General features: G+C 37.9%; 1 protein-coding gene and 1 long non-coding RNA gene across 4 annotated transcripts; one reads left to right on the forward strand and one right to left on the reverse strand.

The window, feature by feature from the left end:
• Nucleotides 1-353: 353 nt before the first annotated feature.
• On the forward strand, nucleotides 354-19693 carry CHR4 (chromatin remodeling 4). Of its 3 annotated transcripts, none has more exons than XM_086669679.1 (12): nucleotides 1021-1697; nucleotides 2524-2776; nucleotides 2982-3351; nucleotides 5867-5968; nucleotides 6176-7600; nucleotides 8866-8973; nucleotides 9136-11901; nucleotides 13848-13990; nucleotides 14676-14790; nucleotides 16432-16502; nucleotides 16576-17209; nucleotides 17337-19693. In XM_086669679.1, the coding sequence occupies exons 3-12, from the start codon at nucleotides 3133-3135 to the stop codon at nucleotides 19413-19415; spliced, it is 7662 nt and encodes a 2553-aa protein (XP_086525805.1). In that variant the 5' UTR covers nucleotides 1021-1697; nucleotides 2524-2776; nucleotides 2982-3132; the 3' UTR covers nucleotides 19416-19693. The 3 variants fall into 3 exon arrangements, with proteins under 3 accessions (XP_086525804.1, XP_086525805.1, XP_086525806.1); XM_086669680.1 differs by having other exon boundaries at nucleotides 1370-1697; nucleotides 2524-2772; XM_086669678.1 differs by lacking the exon at nucleotides 2524-2776 and having other exon boundaries at nucleotides 354-1697.
• On the reverse strand, nucleotides 15575-20581 carry LOC147551963 (uncharacterized). Its single transcript, XR_015237747.1, has 3 exons — nucleotides 20258-20581; nucleotides 20046-20107; nucleotides 15575-20001 (listed from the first exon to the last, which is right to left on the reverse strand). It is a non-coding gene; the product is annotated as an uncharacterized LOC147551963 (long non-coding RNA).
• Nucleotides 20582-20953: the final 372 nt, after the last annotated feature.

A 20953-nucleotide genomic window follows, 5' to 3' on the forward strand; every position in this document is an offset into this window, starting at 1 on the left:
GTCCACCGATTGTTGGAGAAGAAAGGTGAGGTGGAGAGGAGGTGGTGTGATGGAGGAGAGATAAGGTGAAGTGGAGGAGAGAGAAAGAGGTGATGTGGTTTTTGTGCTTTTTTACTTTTTTTCAGAAATAATTTCATTTCGACCCCCAAAGATAATTTCGTAAAAAAAATGGTCTTTGAGAGTCAAATCAAACTGTCGGACACTTATAGGAGCCAAAACGGTGAATTAGTCACAAATTGGAAGCCAAAACGAAATTAACTTTAAAAATAATCTATATTTAGAAACTTGGAAAAAGACGAACCTTGTGTAGGGGGCCTACGTGGCGTCCAACCCACACCAGGACAAGGTAGGTAATTTTATTGAATGCATCAAGACTTATAGAGGAAACACTTTCTTAAGATCATATATGGAAACACTAATGAAGTTATGTGTCCTATCTTAACAAAAAAAAATGTTATGTGCCCGAACATACGAGAAAAGCCGTCATTATGCACGTATGAGTAATTATTTCGACTCCTGAAGAAATTATTTTATTTAATTTGACATGTACCCTTAAAACATCGTCAGATTTTAAAATTTTAACTTGTAATTTGGAAGTAAAACTATTTGGCTCTTCTAAAACGATAATATAACGACGTAGTTATTTGACAATTAGAGTTTATGTCTTTCTCACGTTGTCGAAGAGAGTTAATCGATAGTTCATTTTTTTTTGTTGAAATTGATTGATAGTTCATGGAGTGGTCGAAACTGAATTTATCTTATAAATAAATGTAACAACAAATTTAAGGTTTCTTTTAAGAAAGAAATGAGGAAGGGTTTAGAGAAAACATAGAGGAATAGTTTAAAAATAGAAAACAAATCTAAAACAACAACTCAATGGCGGCGATCATATGTTAGTTAGATTGAGATCTTTCATTCTCACTCTAAAACACACACACACATTCATTCATTCATTCATTCATTCCCCTCTCTCTCTCTCTCTATCTCTATCTTTTCTCTCTCTTCAGTTGTCTAGTCTTCATTCAACTCTCTCTTTCTCTCTCTACCATAAGGAAGGGAAGGGGAAGGGGAAGGGAAAAGGAAAAGTAAAAAAGAAGAAAAGATCATCAAAGCAAAGCAAAGCTTCTTCCTTGTTGGGTTTTGGGTATGATCAAACATGGGTTCAGTTAGTTCCCACGTGTCGTATGTTAATTGGAACAAGTTTCAGAAAGCTCCAACATCAAGACCCCTCTCTCTCCTGCCATGTCAGAGAGAGAGAGAGAGAGTAAACAATACCCTCCCTCCATGGTGTGTGTTGTTATTATTATGCATTGTCCTACGAACCCGGCAAATCCGTATCTTATGCCTTCTCTCTCTCTCTCTCTCTCTCTCTCTCTCTCTCTCTCTCTCTCTCTTCTCTCTCTAAAACGTCTTGGTTCTCACGTTTCTGGGTGGGTGTCTTCCCCCTATGCCCTAATTTCTCCCCACTTCTTCCTCTATGCTAGCTTGCTAGCCTTATCTCACAATCCCACTCTTTTGTTTCGATCATCTCTTTGATCTCTCTCACTCACTACCACTTCTTTTTACCTTTTTTTTATCAAAAGATCTTTCTTTTATACTACTTCTAACTCATTCTTTTTTGTTTTGTTTGGTGGAAGGAAATCCCTTCCCTCTTCCTCTTTCTCTTTGGTTGAACAAAATCTTCAGCTAAAAATCAGGTGACTTTTTGTTAATTTTGTTATGATTCTTGTTATCAGTTAAGATTAGCTTGGTTTACTTGTTTTCTGCTATTTATGACATTGTTGTTTGAGAAATTAAGTTTTTTCATGACTGAAAAGGGCAATTCATTCAGAGGGTTTTGCTTCTGGCACTTGTTGTTTTAGCTTATACTAGTACTTTAAGTAATCACTGATTTTGGTGGTTTGTGTTTGTGGATTTAAAGGTTTGAACTTTTCATTTCTTAAAGAAGTTTTGAACTGTTTGTTTTTTTATTTTCATCATTTGGGTATATGAAAATGTGGGTTTTATTCAGCAATATTTGATTTTGCAACTCATTTGGACTTCTTTGATTATTTGTTCCTTGGTGATCTTGATCCATAGAGGTTGTTGCTCATATTACTGATTGAAATCTTGAGTTCAACTTTTTGAAATTGAAATTTGGCAGTGCTCATGTATCTATTGAATTTTGTGACTTTAAGTTGTTTCTGTGTTCATTTGTCATGGGTATTTGATATGTTATTATACTTGCAATTTAATCTTGGTTTCTTTGAAATGCTCTGATTGGTATTTGGTGTTTGATACTTTGATCTATCCTGGATATTTGGAAATATCATTACATGATGTTGTTCATATTAGGCATTATATATATATTATATTTCCGCAATTTGAATCGAAGTTGCCATTTAAGTGATTGCGAATCGAGTTTCATTTATCAATAGTAAAAGAGCATCTTTTTGTGCTCTCTTGCTTAGATTACTGATATAACGAAGTATTTGAATTCGTATGATTCCTGTTGATATATAAGATTCATGTGTTCTGAATTAGGTAGCATTATTGAGTAAACTAGGATGGGTTGCAATAAATGTACACATGAAAGCGCATATTAGAGTTCGCGGGGTTCTCCACATCCTCCTTGTTGATTCTGTCACTTGCTGTGGTGTCCTCTACGTGAAAACGTTTATGAGCTGCGTTCATCTCAACTCTTTTTGCAATCAATTAAACATTCAGTTGTTCATCCGACAATTCAAGCAAAAGTCATTCTGCTCATTTTTAATGTGCTGTATCTCTTGAATTGTAGGTAATTTTGCAATTATAGTTTGATCGGTTATACTGTTACTAGTAATAAAATCATTGGCTTTCTCTTCTTTTTTTGAAATTATTCCGTAATCGTTTCCCCGGGCTGTCATTTTTTATTGTTGCTTGTAAGCTGTGCTGGTTTTGTTTCTTATTTTTTGTCAATCGTCCAACAAAGCATTTCTGATATAACTCTTTTCCTTCTCCAGACAGCAAGGGGACTGAAACAGAACACGTTACACTGCTTTACATATCCTTTTATATTATATATATGGGAGCTTAAATTTCTGTTCCTAGTCATATACTCATGCCACACATACGAGTGTTGCGGGGTATAAGTTTAGGACCAGGGTACTAAAGATGAAGGAAAATGGTTATGGTAAGATGATTGATCAAAATTGGGTAATGAAGCGTAAAAGGAAACGACATCTCAGTGGACATGAGCAACTCAGTGGAAAGGATAAAGTATCTATACCTTCAGAATCTCCAAGGAACAATCTCCCTTCCAAAGAGAGGTTGAAATTGGATACCGTTACCGCCTCATCTGGATCGCCAGGCAAGAAGAAAGGATATGATGGGGTGAGCTATCTCAACTCACTTATAATAGAGTTTGTATCTTATTTTTAATGTAATCTTGCCTAACAGCCTGAGGTCATGCTTTTTCATAAGCTGCGATTCTGTTCTGATAGTTTGTCTTTTGCTTATTGTTCTTGTTCTTAGTTTCTTTCTGAACTTGGTTACATTAATATACAGAGCGTCATAAAAGCATGATATTGCTGTTATCACTTTCCTTTTCTTTTTTTTGAGCTAAATGAGTGAATTCTGAAGACCCATCTTTTCCTTCTCCCCACATGGAAATTCTTACAATAAAAGTTCGTACACCCAAAATTTAATGTGTAAAATCCACTATATAAATATTCTTCCATTTTCTGAACTTCGTATGGTATTTCTTAATCTTCTGTGCTTGTATTACTATCTGTTATGGAACTCATCAGATACCCAAATAGTGAGCTACATAGATAGGAGTTCTCATAGCAGTATCTTTTGTAGTGCATGGCATATAACTTGATGAATTCCACTTGCTGATTGAAATAGGGATACTCACAACGGCCTTCTGACTTAGGAATTATGATACACAAATGTTGCTCAAGCAGCCAAGCTAAAGCAAACTCAATGGTTGAAATTGAATTCATCACCTCGTATACTCTTTCTCCTACATAGTGGTATCTGAAGTTGAGTTTGATTAGTAGAAGCTAGTTAGTAGTTAAATGATGTGAACACGTAAGAGAAAAGCCATGACGGAGCTTTACACTTGTAAATTGTCTTCTAGTTGTTCAACTAAAGCCAATAAACAATGAGAATAAAGAAACATTCAAGTAGATAATCAAGGAATAGAGGTAAAACCCGTAATAGAAGCTCTTTATATGAATAACCCCATAAGCATTAGTTTAACTTGCAACTTAGGATGTCCAATACTCTATGCTTTCTGAACCCAAGATAACCCAAAAATAGCCATGTCATGTATGACCCTTTTAATTACCACTCATCCACAACTTCTAGTCCTAAAGTTGTAAATTGTCTTCTAGTTGTTCAACTAAAGCCAATAAACAATGAGAATAAAGAAACATTCAAGTAGATAATCAAGGAATAGAGGTAAAACCCGTAATAGAAGCTCTTTATATGAATAACCCCATAAGCATTAGTTTAACTTGCAACTTAGGATGTCCAATACTCTATGCTTTCTGAACCCAAGATAACCCAAAAATAGCCATGTCATGTATGACCCTTTTAATTACCACTCATCCACAAGTGCAAAAGTAGAAAAAGATCGAACGACAAAAGGAAAACTTTAACTAGAAGTAAATAAATAGAACAACTTCTAGTCCTAAAGTGTCTACACTTGACGGATCTTGAATAACAATATCCACTCTCTATTTCCATGCTCCCTTTTATCCTTGGTCTGAACTTCCATGAACAATAAACTTATAATTCATGCAAGGAATCAAATTTTCAAATTTTCGTCGAGTTAATGTGTTTTAGATCATGGAAATGTTGAAACACAATCATGAGTCAATATCGTCATTGTTTAGTTTCTTTGCTTTTTTTTTTGACAAGAGTATGAATTTATATTGACAAGTGTAAAATGTAGAAGTATTTGAACCAAAAAGAGTTCGGGAAACCAAGCAAAGATAAAGCACTATCTCGTAATTAACTGTTACAAAAATAGCCTCCCAACTATTTGTGAAATTCCTAAAGACATCGAACGTGTTCGTTTCTTTTTCTTAGCCAAAAATACACCAAAGTGAGAATTGACATCTTAGCACTTCCAAAATCAACCCTTGCTCCCTTATAATTGGGTTGTTTCTTACTTCCCAAACACTTGATATTATTGCACGTGGAAATCATTTCCAAAAGTTTTACCTTCTTTTGGAACATAAAACTTGCACAACATACATTTACGATATAATATACATCATTTTCAATGTAACACCCATGGCCATGGATACCTTATTAGGACATGCCGTCCAAATAAAGAAGTTTACCTTCAATGGCACCTCAACCTTCCAAATCCATCAACTAGAACTTCAGCTTCTACTATTTTATCATTCCCCAATGCTTTATGGTTAAGAAAGCATACATTTCCTTCTTTTCTTGCTCATTTTGAGATGATATTTCTGGAAATTGGAACTTTTGGAGAACTGACATACATATATTCTTACGTTTTTGTAGAGTTAGGTGTGAGATGTGAAACGTAAAACATTCAAGAGTTAAGAAAAGAATTTTTGTTGGGTATAGTGCTTTGAGCTCGCACATTTAATTAAGCTTGGCAAAAAGACCAAGCTAGATACTTCTTTGTTATATCTACTCTCTTTAATTAACTAAGTAAGAGCACAGTAATTTAAACAGAAAGAGGGATTTTTTTTCTGCATAAAAGTGATTCAAAGAATTGTTCACAAAAGAGGTTCTGGTTTAAACCTTGTTATGGACAGCTCTCCTTGCCCTTCATCCGTATTTCTGCATTATATTACCTTATATAATCTTTTGTCTCGAAATCTACTGCTTTAACGTTCAGATTCTCTGCTTTTATGTGCAGTACTACTATGAATGTGTAGTTTGTGATCTTCGGGGCAACTTGCTGTGTTGTGATAGCTGTCCCCGAACTTATCATCTTCAGTGCCTCTCTCCACCTCTCAAGGTATAAAGTCTCCATCATGGTTCCTATATTTCTTTTTTAAACCAAATATAGCATATGTTATGACAATACATTATGCAGCTTTGCCAGTTACACTAAAAATATTACTACAAGATAGGCCATCAATTTGAACAATAATAGAATCTCTAGATCAGCTCGTTCCATTCCATGAATCCCTAAGTGCTGACACTCCTATTTAATTTTTCGCAGAATACTCCTCCTGGAAAGTGGCACTGTCCTAATTGTTGTGACTTGAGTGGTTCTGTTCGGTCTGTGAGAGATTCAGAGTCTCCACGGCCTGTAAGAAAAAAATCTGCAATTTCCAGTAAGTTCACTAGCTCTAGCATGGTTTCACAAGCTTTGAAACTAGGCAAAAAAAAGTCATCTGGCAAAGGAAGACCTGACGTTTCGATCAAGGTGCCATCTCTACTGGATTCATCTCAACAGAACCTGTCTTATAGAACAAGGTCAAGTAATGTGTCACTGGGTGGTGCTGACGGAGGTACTTCACCATGTGCAAATATTCAGATCGAAAAGTCCAACTTATCTTGTGGAGATATATCAGACAATAGAGAGTCAAGCTCTGCGGACATGGACCTGCAGTCCCACAATAGGATTTTGCCAGACGATGAATCCTCTGAGAGGAAAATTGACATTTCATCTAGCACTAAATCTTCAAATCACATGCTCACTTCTACTCAGGGTTCTACCAGACAAAAAACCCGGAAAAAGAAGCAAAAGTTTAAAAAGGTGTTGGGGCCAAACGATGAATCTCTTGAGAGATTTGACTTCCCATGTAGTATTGGATCTCCGGAGGACGTGATCACTGCTAAACATTGTGCAAGTAAGAAATCTAGGAAAAAGAAGCAAAAAGTTAACCTACTATTGGAGCTAAACGATGAATCTTTGAAGATGGATTTTGACCTCTCATGTAAATCGAAATCTTCAGAAGTCATTGTCAATTCTACGATGGGTGGCCTCACTGTAGAAGCTACGAAAAAGAAGCAAAAAGTTAACCAGGTTTTGGAGGTAAATGATGACTTTTCTGATAAGAAACCTGACATCCCATGTAGTGCTGGACCTCCACAAGAACTACTCTCTTCTACACTTGGCGACGCTATTCAGAAAACCATGAAAAGCAAGCAAAAAGATGACAAGGTCTCGGAGCCAAAAAATGAATCTTCAGACAAAATATCTGACCTCTCTTGTGGTATAGGATCTCCACAAAAAATGCAGAACTGTACATCGGATAGTGCCACTCAGAAAGCCAAGAAAAGAAAGAGGAATGTTAACAAGATGTTGGAGCAAAATGAATCTTCCAAAAGCAAATCTGACCTCCCATGTAGTGGTGAATCTCAAAGAGCCACCTTCAATCATACACCAGATAGTGCGACTAAAGTATCCCAGAAAAGGAAGCAAAAGTTCAACAAGGAAGATGGTGGAAAGAGGTCCTCTGCTCTCAAGGAAAACTCTGGTGTAAAGACTTCTGAAATATGCAGATCCAAGGCAACATCTGGATCTCCTGGAACTAATAAAGCATGCCGAAAACGAAGTCCCCTTGGTCGTCAAGTTTCTAGGTCTCGGTCTAAGGAGAATTGCGGAGCAAAACCAAAAGGCTACCGCCACAAAGATGCGGTATAACTTTGCTTTTTCTTGTTATTTTTTTTTGTTAGTAGTGAGCGGGACTGCATGAACATTAAACGAACAGGCAGAAATTGCTAGAGTAATTCTGAGTTACAAAAGTTCGACAATATTAGTAATGTAACCATTTCAGTACCATAATATTAGGCTTGAATGAGTAAAGGACTGTAGCTTGAGAGTGAGTCACACTTTTTTATGGGTTTGGCTTTCATATGCTTTGGAACTTCTACCTAAAGACAAATTGGAACCCGAAAAGCACCTGTCATTGGAGTCATTGCATTGCTTTTCTAGTTAAAAGGAACATACCGATCTCAGTAAGATCTTAAATCGCTTGAAGATCCTCAGTGACCTTTTAGATCCTCACTACTTCTGGTTGAACTTCTTATCTGCTGGTCTAAATCCTATTGAGCATGTTTCAAAAGAAAAAATAAATCCTATCGTACATCGTACATGTTCAAACTGCTTTGAGTTGAGGTAATACAATGTGGCACTAAATTTGCTTCTAATGGCTCGTCTCTAGGTTGGATTTTTTTTACAGTCTAGTTTAGTGCCAAAAAACTTTTTTCATTTAGATTGGGTGAGTTAGCTCTCAGTTCGTCCATTGTATGAGCTTTCCTTATTTAGCGACTCTCCGTTTCGATAGCAAGTGGTTCTTTCTATTCTGAGTTTTCTTTGAAATCAGATATTGTGAATGCTGAACATTGTTCAACTTCATGAAAATTAAGGCTTATAGTTTTTTGAATATGGTAAAGATAATTGAGTTCAACCTCTGTTGAGATACTAGTTTGGAATATGAGTTTTAGTTTGTTACTCTAATTTGTTGTTTTGGGTGGGCCTGGTATTAGGTTAGGTTTCCTCACATATATAGCGTATCTGATTTTCTTAGTTGGATATCTGTACTAGGAGAGATAGCTGGGATTTCACAAGGAATACCATTAATATATTATAAAATGAAATAGAGGAAATCATAGACATAGGGGCATAAATTTGTTGCTGACAAGTAATTCATAACATGTAATCCATCATTTGTACATCTATTAACCACTTCATCTTTGTGTTTGTTAACTGACATGTGTACTTCATAGAACTATCTACTAACATATCTCTATAAGTTAGACATTACGATATATCTCTATAGGTTCACTCCGTTGCATGTTTTCTCCACAATAATCAATTACTGACTTGCCATTGTGAGATCATCCAAGTTATCATTCTGGTTTTATTGATCATCACTTTTCTACCTTTTCTCATCCAAGCAGAATTTACACCTGGAAGCATCACATTCATTCAAAGAATTAGCTGAACTAGGAGTTGACGTTGATAATACAATGATATGCGAAGAAAATGCTCATATTGAAGTTAGGCAGGTAATTGACTCTTGCTTATAGATTTTCATGTGACCTCTATGGGGAAATGTTTTTCTTCGAATACTTGGCAACAAGTGAATGTTCCTTGTATGTAGATATTCGAAGTTTAAAGACGTGTTCTATCTGCTTCCGTAATTGTACGTTTTCAACACTTGTTCTCAGGTTCACAAAATTCTGGGCTGTCGAGTTCAAATTAGTCAATCACTAGCTGCATGTGTGGGTCAACCGGTAAAATCTCCAGTATCTTCCACAGATGGAGTTTCCTTGACCAACTCTACAAGTGTTGCAAGCGACTTGCCTAATTTACCAATTCCTCAAAATCATGGCGGATTGTTATTGAAGGAAACTGTTGACCCTAAAGATGTTGCTGTAGTGACTGTAGAAGGTTTTCAGGATGCCTTGAAGCGAAGTGACTGTGGAAAATGTAATGAGATTGACATCAAAGAAGATCATATACATACTAGCAGAGGAACTCGGGCCAATGAATGTATTGAGGGAGGGGATGCCATTCCTTCAACAAGAGATTTAAATGGCCATGGTCCTTCATCCGTTGGTATTGGAGTTCAGGATGAGTCTTTTGCTGGAGATACACATTGTATGAGAACTGAGCAGGTGGATATGAAAGAGAATAATAATGTCGGTATTGTTAGATTGAGTACTCGTGTCGAAGAACTTAATGCTGAAGATGCTGTCCCAGATATAGAACTTAATGCTGAAGAAAACAAGGCTGAAGAATTAATATTTGGAACGGCAAACGCTACCGTTGGAGATACTGTCAATTATGAATTTCTGGTCAAGTGGGCGGGACAGTCGCATATCCACAATGATTGGGTCTCTGAAACACAACTGAAACTTCTAGCGAAGAGAAAATTAGAAAATTACAAGGCAAAGTATGGCACCGCAATTATAAATATTTGCCAAGACGAGTGGAGAAACCCACAAAGAGTGCTTGCAATTCGTTCTTCCAAGGATGGTATTTCTGAAGCTTTCGTGAAATGGTATGGTCTAACTTATGACGAGTGCACTTGGGAGAGACTGGATGAACCTGTCATGAGAGCAGCCTCACATCTTATTACTGAGTTCCAGCAGTTTGAACGCCAAGCATTGGAGAAAGATTCAGAGAAAGATCATTTTGTGAGCATCAAGGGCGAGCAAACTGAGATATCTTCCCTCTTAGAGCAACCTAAGGAGCTTAAAGGAGGTTCACTCTTTGGACATCAGCTAGAAGCATTAAATTGGTTGCGTAAATGCTGGCATAAATCGAAAAATGTGATCCTTGCTGATGAGATGGGGCTGGGAAAAACTGTATCTGCTTGTGCTTTTATTTCTTCCTTGTATGTTGAGTTCAAGGCTAGGTTGCCTTGTCTAGTTTTAGTTCCTCTTTCAACAATGCCTAACTGGCTTTCTGAGTTTGCTTTATGGGCTCCTCACTTAAATGTTGTGGAATATCATGGTGCTAGCAAAGCAAGAGCTGCAATTCGTCAGTATGAATGGCATGCAAGTGACCCAGACTGCTCAAATAAGAAGACTGCATCATACAAATTTAATGTTCTTTTGACTACCTATGAGATGGTGCTACATGACTCCTCCCAGTTGCGTGGAGTTCCTTGGGAGGTTCTTGTGGTTGATGAAGGACATCGTCTGAAGAACTCGGAAAGTAAACTTTTCAATGCACTCAACACGTTTTCTTTTCAACAGCGCGTGTTGTTAACTGGCACCCCTCTGCAGAACAACATTGGTGAGATGTATAATTTGCTAAATTTTTTGCAGACTGCTTCATTCCCTTCTCTATCCTCATTCGAGGAGAAGTTTAATGATCTTACCACCACGGAAAAAGTAGAGGAGCTGAAGAAACTTGTGTCACCGCATATGCTTCGAAGACTTAAAAAAGATGTTATGAAGAATATTCCTCCGAAAACTGAACGTATGGTTCCTGTCGAATTATCATCCATCCAGGCAGAATACTATCGTGCAATGCTTACAAAGAATTATCAAATTTTGCGGAACGTTGGAAAGAATGTTGCTCAGCAGTCAATGCTTAACATCGTTATGCAGCTTCGTAAGGTCTGCAACCATCCATATCTCATTCCAGGTACCGAACCTGATTCTGGTTCGGTGGAGTTTCTTCAAGACATGCGTATCAAGGCATCGGCAAAGCTGACTCTGTTGCATTCAATGCTTAAAGTCTTAAAGAAGGAAGGCCATCGTGTGCTCATATTTTCACAGATGACGAAGCTTCTTGATATCCTTGATGATTACTTGAACATAGAATTTGGGCCCAAAACGTACGAGAGGGTGGATGGTTCAGTATCAGTTGCAGATCGTCAAGCTGCAATTGCAAGATTCAATCAAGACAAAAGTCGCTTTATCTTCTTGTTGTCCACACGTTCTTGTGGCCTTGGGATAAATCTCGCTACTGCTGACACTGTCATAATTTATGATTCTGATTTTAATCCACATGCTGATATTCAAGCCATGAACCGGGCACATCGAATTGGACAGTCTAATAGACTTTTGGTCTATAGACTTGTTGTCCGTGCTAGTGTTGAGGAACGTATCTTACAGCTGGCAAAACGGAAACTGATGCTTGATCAGCTTTTTGTGAATAAGTCTGGATCTCAGAAAGAAGTGGAGGACATTCTACGTTGGGGAACAGAAGAGCTCTTTAGTGATTCTGCTAGTGTGGGTAATAACTGTACAGCAGAAAGCTCTGGCAGCAAGATCGAAGCTACAGAGCCAGAACAGAAACATAGAAGGAGGATTGGTGGTTTAGGGGATGTCTACAAAGACAAATGCACAGACGGAAACCCAAGGATTATTTGGGATGAAAATGCAATTTTAAAGTTGCTTGACCGTTCGGATCTTCATTCTGGATCACCGGAAGGTGCTGATGGGGAGTTGGAGAACGATATGCTTGGATCAGTGAAGGTAAATTTCAAATCCAGAGTTTTCTTTTCTTATTTGAGACTTCATAGTGTCATTCATGATTGTTTTTGAAACTCAACATTCCTGAATTTATCTGTTTCTCTCTCTTATTTGAGACTTCACAGTGGAATTTATCTGCAGTCTACGTTTGTTCGTGTATTTCCAACAGAATTTCACTTACAATTTCCCTTAGTATACATTTCAAGTGAAATAATGAAATATTTCTATTATCTGTTTCGACCAAAATATGTAGCCTATGTACACTTATATCTGAAGTCAACACACGTCAAACTAGCATAAGATATTTTAGGAAAATAGTCTTCTTCATCCTCACAAAGTATGATATAGCACCTATATATTTGCATAACATAACCAAAATTATATATATTTGTAATTGTTACATCTAGCAAAATACTTCCACGAAATATTTCAATTTACAGGGGATCCAAACAGATAGAATAGCGGGGGTTTAACATCTATGTCTTAACAATGGGGGTAAAGAAATGTCGACATATTTCCACTGAGATCCTTAGATTTTTTCATTTCTGTCTCAACTCAAGTGATAGGAAACTTTACTTACAGTTCCCTTCGAGTACATTTCCACTGAACTATTGAAATAACAAAGTATTCAATGCACAATATTGTGACAGAAATTTGAAGAATTAGTAAGAAAATATCAATATTTTATAGATCATTTTGTTTCCACCCAAAGCTTACGGGAAAAAATAAGTCGCGCTGGTAAATAAACGATTCTTAAATCATTATAGAGAGAGTAGGGAGTGATCAATATCTAAAAATTATTCAGAGAAAGAGAGAGAAGGGCATGCCTTGTGTAACATAACTTTTCGTATTAATATATATATATATATATATATTCATTCAAAGTTTAAAAAAAAACACAACATGCCTTGCTTCTGAAAACACTCTCATGTCAATTTTTTCTTCGTTATTCTATGCATCCATCGAACAAATAAAATTAGTAACTTGTTATATTCTCGTTATAAACAACAATATATTTTATGTGCTCTTTACAATAAGGGTATATCCACTGAGTAGTAATTAATAAACATGTCTTAGATACAATGGTGCAAGCACAGCAAGCCTAATAATATCAATATGATGCTCAATGACGCGCTTTGGAAGAAAAAGAGTAGGAAAATAGTTCGGAGTATGGTGCCGGCAGCTATCCTTTGGAATATTTGGAAGGATAGGAATAATAAGATTTTTAAAGAGGAAAACTTAACTACCAAGGTGGATGTGGAGGATGTGAAATGCACAATCTTCCTATGGATTAAAAACGTTGAGAGCCTTAAGTTAGTTTCTTTTCATGATGTAGTGGTAAATTGGGAGGCATGGATGATGTGAGAAGTCTGTTTTACCACATTATCCCCCTCCCCCCTTTGTATAGTTTTTTCCCCTTTTATTCAATCAAATATTTCAAAAAAATAAACATGTCTTAGCATATTGTAGATAACACTCTGATAAAGTCTTGATAGCTGTGATTTGTCTCAGTGCTTCAATTTTTACATAAGATTGAGCTCTTCAGTTTTCACGCAATCTTATATCTACAAGCAGCTTTGTAACAACAAATTATGCATACTAGTATTGCTTCTTCTTAAGGCACGTGTCTTTTGCTTAGTTTGTATTCTATACTTGTACAGGTGTACCTTATGAATGAATACCTTCTTATAGTGCTTTTCATTTGGTTCGTTTTTATATGTTCTAGATGTAAGAGATGACACTGTTCTGGTCTTCAAATGTTTTACATAATAACGTATGGAATTTATCTGAAGTCATTTTTTTTTTAAAGAATTGTTTTTTAGAGATCGCTGTATTTCACATTCTTATCTGGAAACTTAAACTCTACTGGTACTGACATTAAAAAGACTTCATTGAATCTATCTGTATCTTTTGATTCCTAATGTTCTCTAACCACCCTTTTCTACCAGGCACTTGAATGGAACGATGAGCCAACCGAAGAACAAGGTGGAACTGAACCTGCCCCTGCTGTACAAATGGATGTTTCTATTCAAAGTCCTGAAAAGAAAGAGGATACAGAAGAAAATGAATGGGACCGGCTTCTGCGTTTGAGGTCAGATGCTACTTCTCATATTTAATCTACTTGTCGAATGATACTACTCTGTGAGTTGATTATATGCATTAGATGGGTTGATGCAACTCTCGGTCAGAGTTCAAACATTAACATTTCCAAGAGGTGAAGAGTGTCATAGCATAAAACTTGAAGTTTCAAACAGAAATTATATAAAGACCAAATTATATGTCTACTTGCAGTCCTTGGTAGTGTTTGAATCCAATATTTTTTTTGTTGATGACTTGGTCAAGTCACAAGTGTTGCAAAAGAAAGAAAATCTCTGCCTGCTAAGGTGGTCTAGGTATTAGCTGTTTTACATGGTTAATGTCGAGAAGCGTTCTGAACAATAGGCTAACGCCATGCACCACAACAGCTCCATTGCTGAATTCAAAGGATTTAGTAATTGTTTGAAACTTTGAATTTGTTGGCGGGGGAGAGGGGTTATTCTTTTAAGTTTCATCAGGTACTATATCTTTACAGTTTATATTTCCAGTTTCTTCAAGCTGCGGTTGTTGTGCCACTGATTGTCCGCGCTTCCCTTTTGTTCTACATTGTCTCTTTTATTCTTTTTTCACTCTTCTCTGTGGAGATTGGACTATTATGATGATCTAGTAGCAAGCTTTTTGTTGGTTTTTAAACCTTGGAAAACAGAATTCTTATTGTATGTTTTTATTTGAGTGTATAGGTGGGAGAAATACCAAAATGACGAGGAAGCCGCTCTTGGTCGAGGGAAGCGTCTGAGAAAAGCTGTTTCTTATAGCGAAGCATATGCCATAAATACAAGTGAAACACGAAATGAGGTATCATCTTTTTCTTTTTTCATTTGATTTTATTTTCTTCCCTGCAAGATATTATGATCTAGTATTGAAGTTCCTAATGCTCTTGACTCATCCCGACTAGTCCCATTCCGCACTTGATTGACTCCCCTATCTATACTCAGCCTTCTAGATTCTCAAACCAATTTAATTCCGAACTGAATAGTAGTTACAGCCTACCAAAGTCCAAATTAATAGTCGATTAGGTGTTACTGAACTTAATGTCTTCTTTTTTCAATAAATATTCATTCGAACTTCCAAAAAAAATAGTTAGAATAGTTGTAGATCTGTAAATTTACTCTAATTCCAAGAAAACTATTTCTACTTCTTTTGCTTAGAGCAACCATTGGTTTATCTAGTGGTTGATGAACTGATAAATTTAGACTATGCTTTAGTTTAATTATGTTTTAATGATGTGTCAATTTGATTTTCTATAGTCGTTACGAATTGTTTATGGCTGACTACTTACAATCTGTCCGTGTCTTGTACCTAGTTGGCCAAGTAGCCTCGAACTATGAGATGAACTGCATATGTTAAAATGCAAACTTACCTGCTATAAAATATAGATACTTTACAAGTAACTAAGTTTCTACTTTTTCGGCTTAAAATATCTTACTAGGTTCTTTCTGTACTTCTGTGGAAATGGAGTGATACCATTAGTAATAGTCTTTAGCTAATTGTGGAAATTATATATAATTTAGTTGCTGCATATATGTATATGATTATTAGATACCTTAGACGTGTTTCCTGACTAGTTGTGTTGCTTGAATTTTAACTAATGAAAGGCATTAATATTCTCACCTAATAGTATTCACAAAATGTCAAATTCAAATCAAATTCCCTATGGAACGCGGAAACCTTTTATAGCTATTTATTATAGAACAACTGTCCTCTAAAATCTAAATACGTTATAATAATGGAAATAGAAGTCATAATCTAAATTAGGAGTTTTATGGGGCTTGAATAGAGTACTGGAGGATTTGGGTTAGGATTAGCAAATAGGGTGTCCAAGGTCTTCAGCTTTGAAGGTTTATACCATCTTCATGAAGTTTCTGAAATTGTTCCTCTCTTTGGTGTTTGTCCTGCAGTCCTGCTTGTTCTGCTTCCGGAACTTAAGGCTAGGTTTTATTCCAACGCTACGTACTTGATTAAGAACCAAAAATGATTGTGAACAGGTCGCTGGCTGCCTAATGATATCCGTGCTTCCTGTAGAAATAAGAAGTGGACGAAGCAATGAATAAAACCGAAATTTAAAACAAGATTTCTGACACATAATTTGTTTTCGCCAGACGCACTTGGTGGTCTGTGACTTCTAGAGTCCCTTCATCCAAATTGGCCATAAGATTAGAGTTCAGAAGTTTTAGGTAGTGATGATGGTCTAGGTGTTCTAAGCTCAGGAGTTTAATCTGTGCGGTGACGCCAGGTACTATAGTGGCTCAAGAAACATATGCTAAACTCTGAATTAAGATATTTCACAATTGGCTACTCTAGTGTTTACTTCCCCTTCAAATTCATGTTGTTGAGACTCGAATACTTGTTCTGCAGACATGCACCCCTAACTCACAGATTCTAGTATTTGGATGCATTTTGTTCACTAATGATTTTTATCCATAATATTGTAAGCAGAGTGGCAATGTAGAGGATCTAGAGCCAGAGCGCGAATATACACCTGCTGGCCAAGCTCTAAAAACTAAGTTGTAAGTCCGAAGTCTTAAGTGCTATGTCTTGTAAGTTTAGATGACATTCTGCTGATTTGTTTTCGTTGAACAGTGCCAAGCTCCGTGCTCGACAAAAAGAACATCTTTCTCGGATGAAAAGGATGAGAGAATCTTGTCCTATTGCTGGAGAGCTTAGGGCAGAGTCACTACCACCACCAGAAACCATAACAGGTGCAAATGTGAGAGAACAGGCTTCATCAATTACGATGGATGATGATAAAAAATCAACTCAGCCACTGGATACACCAGAGGACAAGAGTGACTCCATGTTTAAACCTTCAAGGGCCTTAAAGCAAGGACTGAGTTATCCTCTGGACGTGCCTTTCAAGCCGCTTGGGCCTCTTCCTCCTGATGTTTTCCTGCCAAGCCAACAGTTCCGGAACCCAAGTTATATGAATTCGCTGGCTACTGATAATCGGTTACCAGTTCTTGGACTATGCGCTCCCAATGCCAATCAGCTTCAGGCAGCCCATAGAACTAGACAAGACCATTCCAATTTACCTAGACCAAAAAGTAGAGCAGGGATAAACTTACCACAATTTCCTTTCTGTTTTTCTGGTGCTGGAGCTTCAGGTGAAACAGGTAAAGGTAAGAAGATTGCTGAAGATACTCACATGGAAGCATCCGACGTTTTACCAAGTCGCTTCAGAAATAGCATTTTGGATGGTTGTTTTCCATTTAGTTCGGTATGTTCATCTGTATTGCATTCTCATTTCTCTTTAGTCTAAAAGTTGTGATGTAAGAAAATGTCTAGTTTCGACAAATGAACACCATTGTTTTACAGAAACTCACTAGATTTTGTGTTGCTTGCAGTGTCCCCCTACAAGCACACTAGGAAGAGCTCACAATCCTCTTGAAAGTTCAGCTGCTTCTTTCTCTGGTTTGCAAGAACAGATGGCACTTGCCTATGGGCAGAGACAGATGCCAACATTCTTGCATGCAGCTGAGGATGCACCCAACTCGTATTCTGACTTATTCTCTCCATTATCGCTTGGCATAAAAGTTGAAAACTCGGTTCAAGATGCTCCTACGATGCCATTGCTACCGAATTTCAGAATGCCACCACTAGATCTACCAAAACTAAATTCGCAACTCAAGGAGTTACCTCCGATGCTGAGTTTGGGTCAGATGCGGCCCCCATATTCATCATTGCCCGAGAACCATAAGAAGGTCCTGGACAACATAATGATGAGAACTGAATGTGGACCAGGGTCTAACAATCATTTCAAAAAGAAATTAAAAGTAGTGGCTTGGTCCGAGGATGAACTTGATGCACTCTGGGTCGGTGTTCGCAGGCATGGACGGGGTAACTGGGATGCAATTCTCAGAGACCCCAAGTTGAAATTTTCGATTTACAGAACTTGTGATGATCTTTCTGCTAGGTGGGAGAAAGAAGAAGTAAAAATTTTCAACGAGCCAGCATCTATAGCATCAAATTCTGCAGCTGTCAGGTATAACAAATCCTCCCTTCCGGGCATCTCTGGTGGAATGATGACAAGGGCACTTCAAGGAAGTAAACCCCCTGGTCTAGGGACTGATCATTGTCTACCACCTAACTTTAAAAGTCATCTTACGGATATGCATTTGGGACACAGTGATCTGATATCTGGCTTACTGCCCGGTGAGCTGAGCCATGGTTTTGCTTTACAAAATGAGCGTTCCAACAGCCTTCAGTCCAATTTTACCAAAGATTTTCCTTCACTACTTTCTGAGGGACCTGGGAGTTCTTCAAACTTTCAGTTAGAGCGGCAAGTTTTGCTTAATTCTATGGAAAGCAGAGGTCTGGGTTCAATGTCTATGAACAGCTTCAACTTACAACAGCAAAACCAGGATCCGCTCGGTGCCAATAAGTACGCCAAATTGCCAAATTACATGGATAGATCATTGAATTCCTTGCGTGACTGTCGTACTAACTTGCGGACTGGTGAATATACGAGCAGTGAGTTGATGCATGACCAAATGAAGCTGAATTTTGGACTTTTTAGCCATCCTGTGGCAAAGGATGATGTGGTGAGTGGTAGTAGTACAATGAATCAACTTCCTCATTGGCTTCGGGAAGCTATCAATGTTCCTCCAAGGCCAGCGGAGTCTGAGCTTCCACCAACAGTATCTGCAATAGCTCATTCTGTTCGCTTGCTTTACGGAGCAGAAAAGCCAGCCATTCCTCCATTTACAATCCCGAGCCCTCCTCCTTCCGAACCAAAGGATCCACGAAAGGATCTGAAGAAGAAGAAAAGGTTCCTGAAGCACAAACACAGAACATCTGATACAGCGACCTCCACCAAAAACTTTCCGAGCCACTTGCTTGGTGATGATTCTGCTTCATGCTCTGCTGTTCAGCCGGCACCTTCATTGCCCCCAACAGCTGCCAACACTTCAGGCTTCCCATGGATTCAGCCCAACCTCACCTTGCCTTCCCTTGGTCTGAATCCACTGAATTCTCCCTCACCGCCATCATACCCAAGCCATTTGAACAAATTGGGAACTGGATTGTCACCCTCTCCTGAAGTTCTTCAACTAGTAGCATCTTGTGTGGTTTCAAGGAACCAAGAACAGGAATGCCCTTCTCTTCCTGGTATTGCCCCAACCACAAAGATCCTGGAAAGTAGTCTTACTTCATCCAATCCTTCGGAATCAGTAGATGGAGAAAAATCTGACATGAAAAGCATAGAAGGGAAAGGGAAGGATATATTTAGCCCACCTATAGTGGGTGATAATGATAGTTGTGTTCTCCTTCCTGCGGAAACAGCGAGGCCAACTGAAAGTGGGGATTCAAGCAAGAAGAGTTCAGATCCTTGTCGGATTGATGGGCGGGCAGAAGTGGAGGAAAAGTCTCCCGAGAAGACATCTTCAATTGAGCTCATAAAACAGACCGAGGAAGTGGAGAAGTAAAACAGTTATTGTTTGCAAATGTGTTGTACGAAATCCTTCGAAAAGGAAAGCTTGAAATTTTCAGAGCATGACTGAACAGAGGTGTTAGGAAGCCGGAATCTTAAGAGGTGGTTCTTTATTTAGGAGAGGGCGACTTTTGTGTAAAGTTTACTTGAGGAAGTATATAGTGATTTTACTATTTGTTTTGAACTGTTGTCTGTTTTTTGGTCAGTCAGCTCTCTCAATCATGAACAAATATCCTTTGTTACTTATTAATTCGAAAAAGAGTTGTTTCCTTAGTTGTATTTCTTATCCTCACACCAGCATCAATTAACATCCGCGACCTCCTTCACCATCACCATTCCGACCTCCTTCACCATCACCATTGGCATTACCATCGCTGCTCCGCCAACGACCACCAATAACAACAATCTTGACAACCACTCTCTGTTACCTTATCTTTTTAGTGTCTCTTTTTTGTCCTCTAATGAGGAGTTGCTGAGAACTTCTGCCATTGTTTAATCTTATACTCTATAAAGTTTCATGGAGACAGAATCTTACACGCGCCAAAACAATGTGTGATTGTAACGGCATTGGCTAAAGGGAACTACAGCACAATGTGTGATTGTAACGGCATTGGCTAAAGGGAACTACAGCGCCCTACCCGCATGGTGGGCTGTAAATAATTAAAGTTCTACACCTCAAAGTTAAGACTAAGAAGTAGCTCTGTCGCTCGTACCCTCGTATCTCATACGAAAAGGTCACAGTTTTAGAGAAACAAGAAAATCTTCAAAGACAAAATTTAAGAATTTTGGCTATGTTATTTGTTTTTTTTTTTTTGTTTCCCCCAAATCCTCCACTACTATTGTTTTTCGACACCGACAAGAATCACCGGCAAACTACTATTACCGACTACCTTAAATATTTTTCTTCATCTCTCTCATCTCCGATCACCGTTTGATCTCCATTTTTCTCCTCCCTTTCTTCTTTCTCTCTCTCATCCTCCGTCTCTCCCAGCGTCCCTCTTTTTGATAATTCCGGCAAATAAATCGTACCCTTCTTCGGAACATCAATCTAGTATGGGGAGACTTCCCCAGAAACTAGTGTGATTGGTTTAAGTGCGCCATCCCCCTCTTCTTTCTCTGTCATCCTCCGTCTCTCTCTCTCTCGACCTCCCTCTTTTTAATAATTCCGGCAAATAAACAAGGGAACATCAATCTAGTATGGGGAACTTCCCCAAAAACTAGTGTGAATGGTTTAAGTGTGACATCCCCCAGACCACTTCGATTAATGGTTTGGGAAGACTTCCCCTAAAAACTAGTGTTATTGGTTTAAGTTCGACATCCCCTCAAGGCACTTCGATTAATAGTTCGGAAGGACTTCCTCCAAGCGCCGGCAGCCAGCCTACCGAAAAATGCTAATCCTCTTTCTAAACCACGATTTAATTTGATCCACATAAAGCTAACACTCAGCTTCCTAGTATCTCACCAAAAAGGCAAGAGATCCAATTAAAAAATACAAGTGACCATTTTTATGGGTATATCAATGTATCCCAAATA

Source organism: Eschscholzia californica, unplaced genomic scaffold (assembly GCF_041429995.1).
Source record: "Eschscholzia californica isolate CP2 unplaced genomic scaffold, dmEscCali1.0.p SCAF_3, whole genome shotgun sequence".
NCBI lineage: Eukaryota > Viridiplantae > Streptophyta > Magnoliopsida > Ranunculales > Papaveraceae > Eschscholzia > Eschscholzia californica.

What these genes read in the sequence shown, in the direction of transcription:
- CHR4 (XM_086669678.1), top strand. Translation starts at nt 3,133, where the DNA reads ATGAAGGAAAATGGTTATGGTAAGATGATTGATCAAAATTGGGTAATG. An exon ending in GACCGGCTTCTGCGTTTGAG is followed by an intron (nt 13,991 to 14,675) that starts GTCAGATGCTAC and finishes TTGAGTGTATAG; the next exon opens with GTGGGAGAAATACCAAAATG. An exon ending in CAAGTGAAACACGAAATGAG is followed by an intron (nt 14,791 to 16,431) that starts GTATCATCTTTT and finishes TATTGTAAGCAG; the next exon opens with AGTGGCAATGTAGAGGATCT.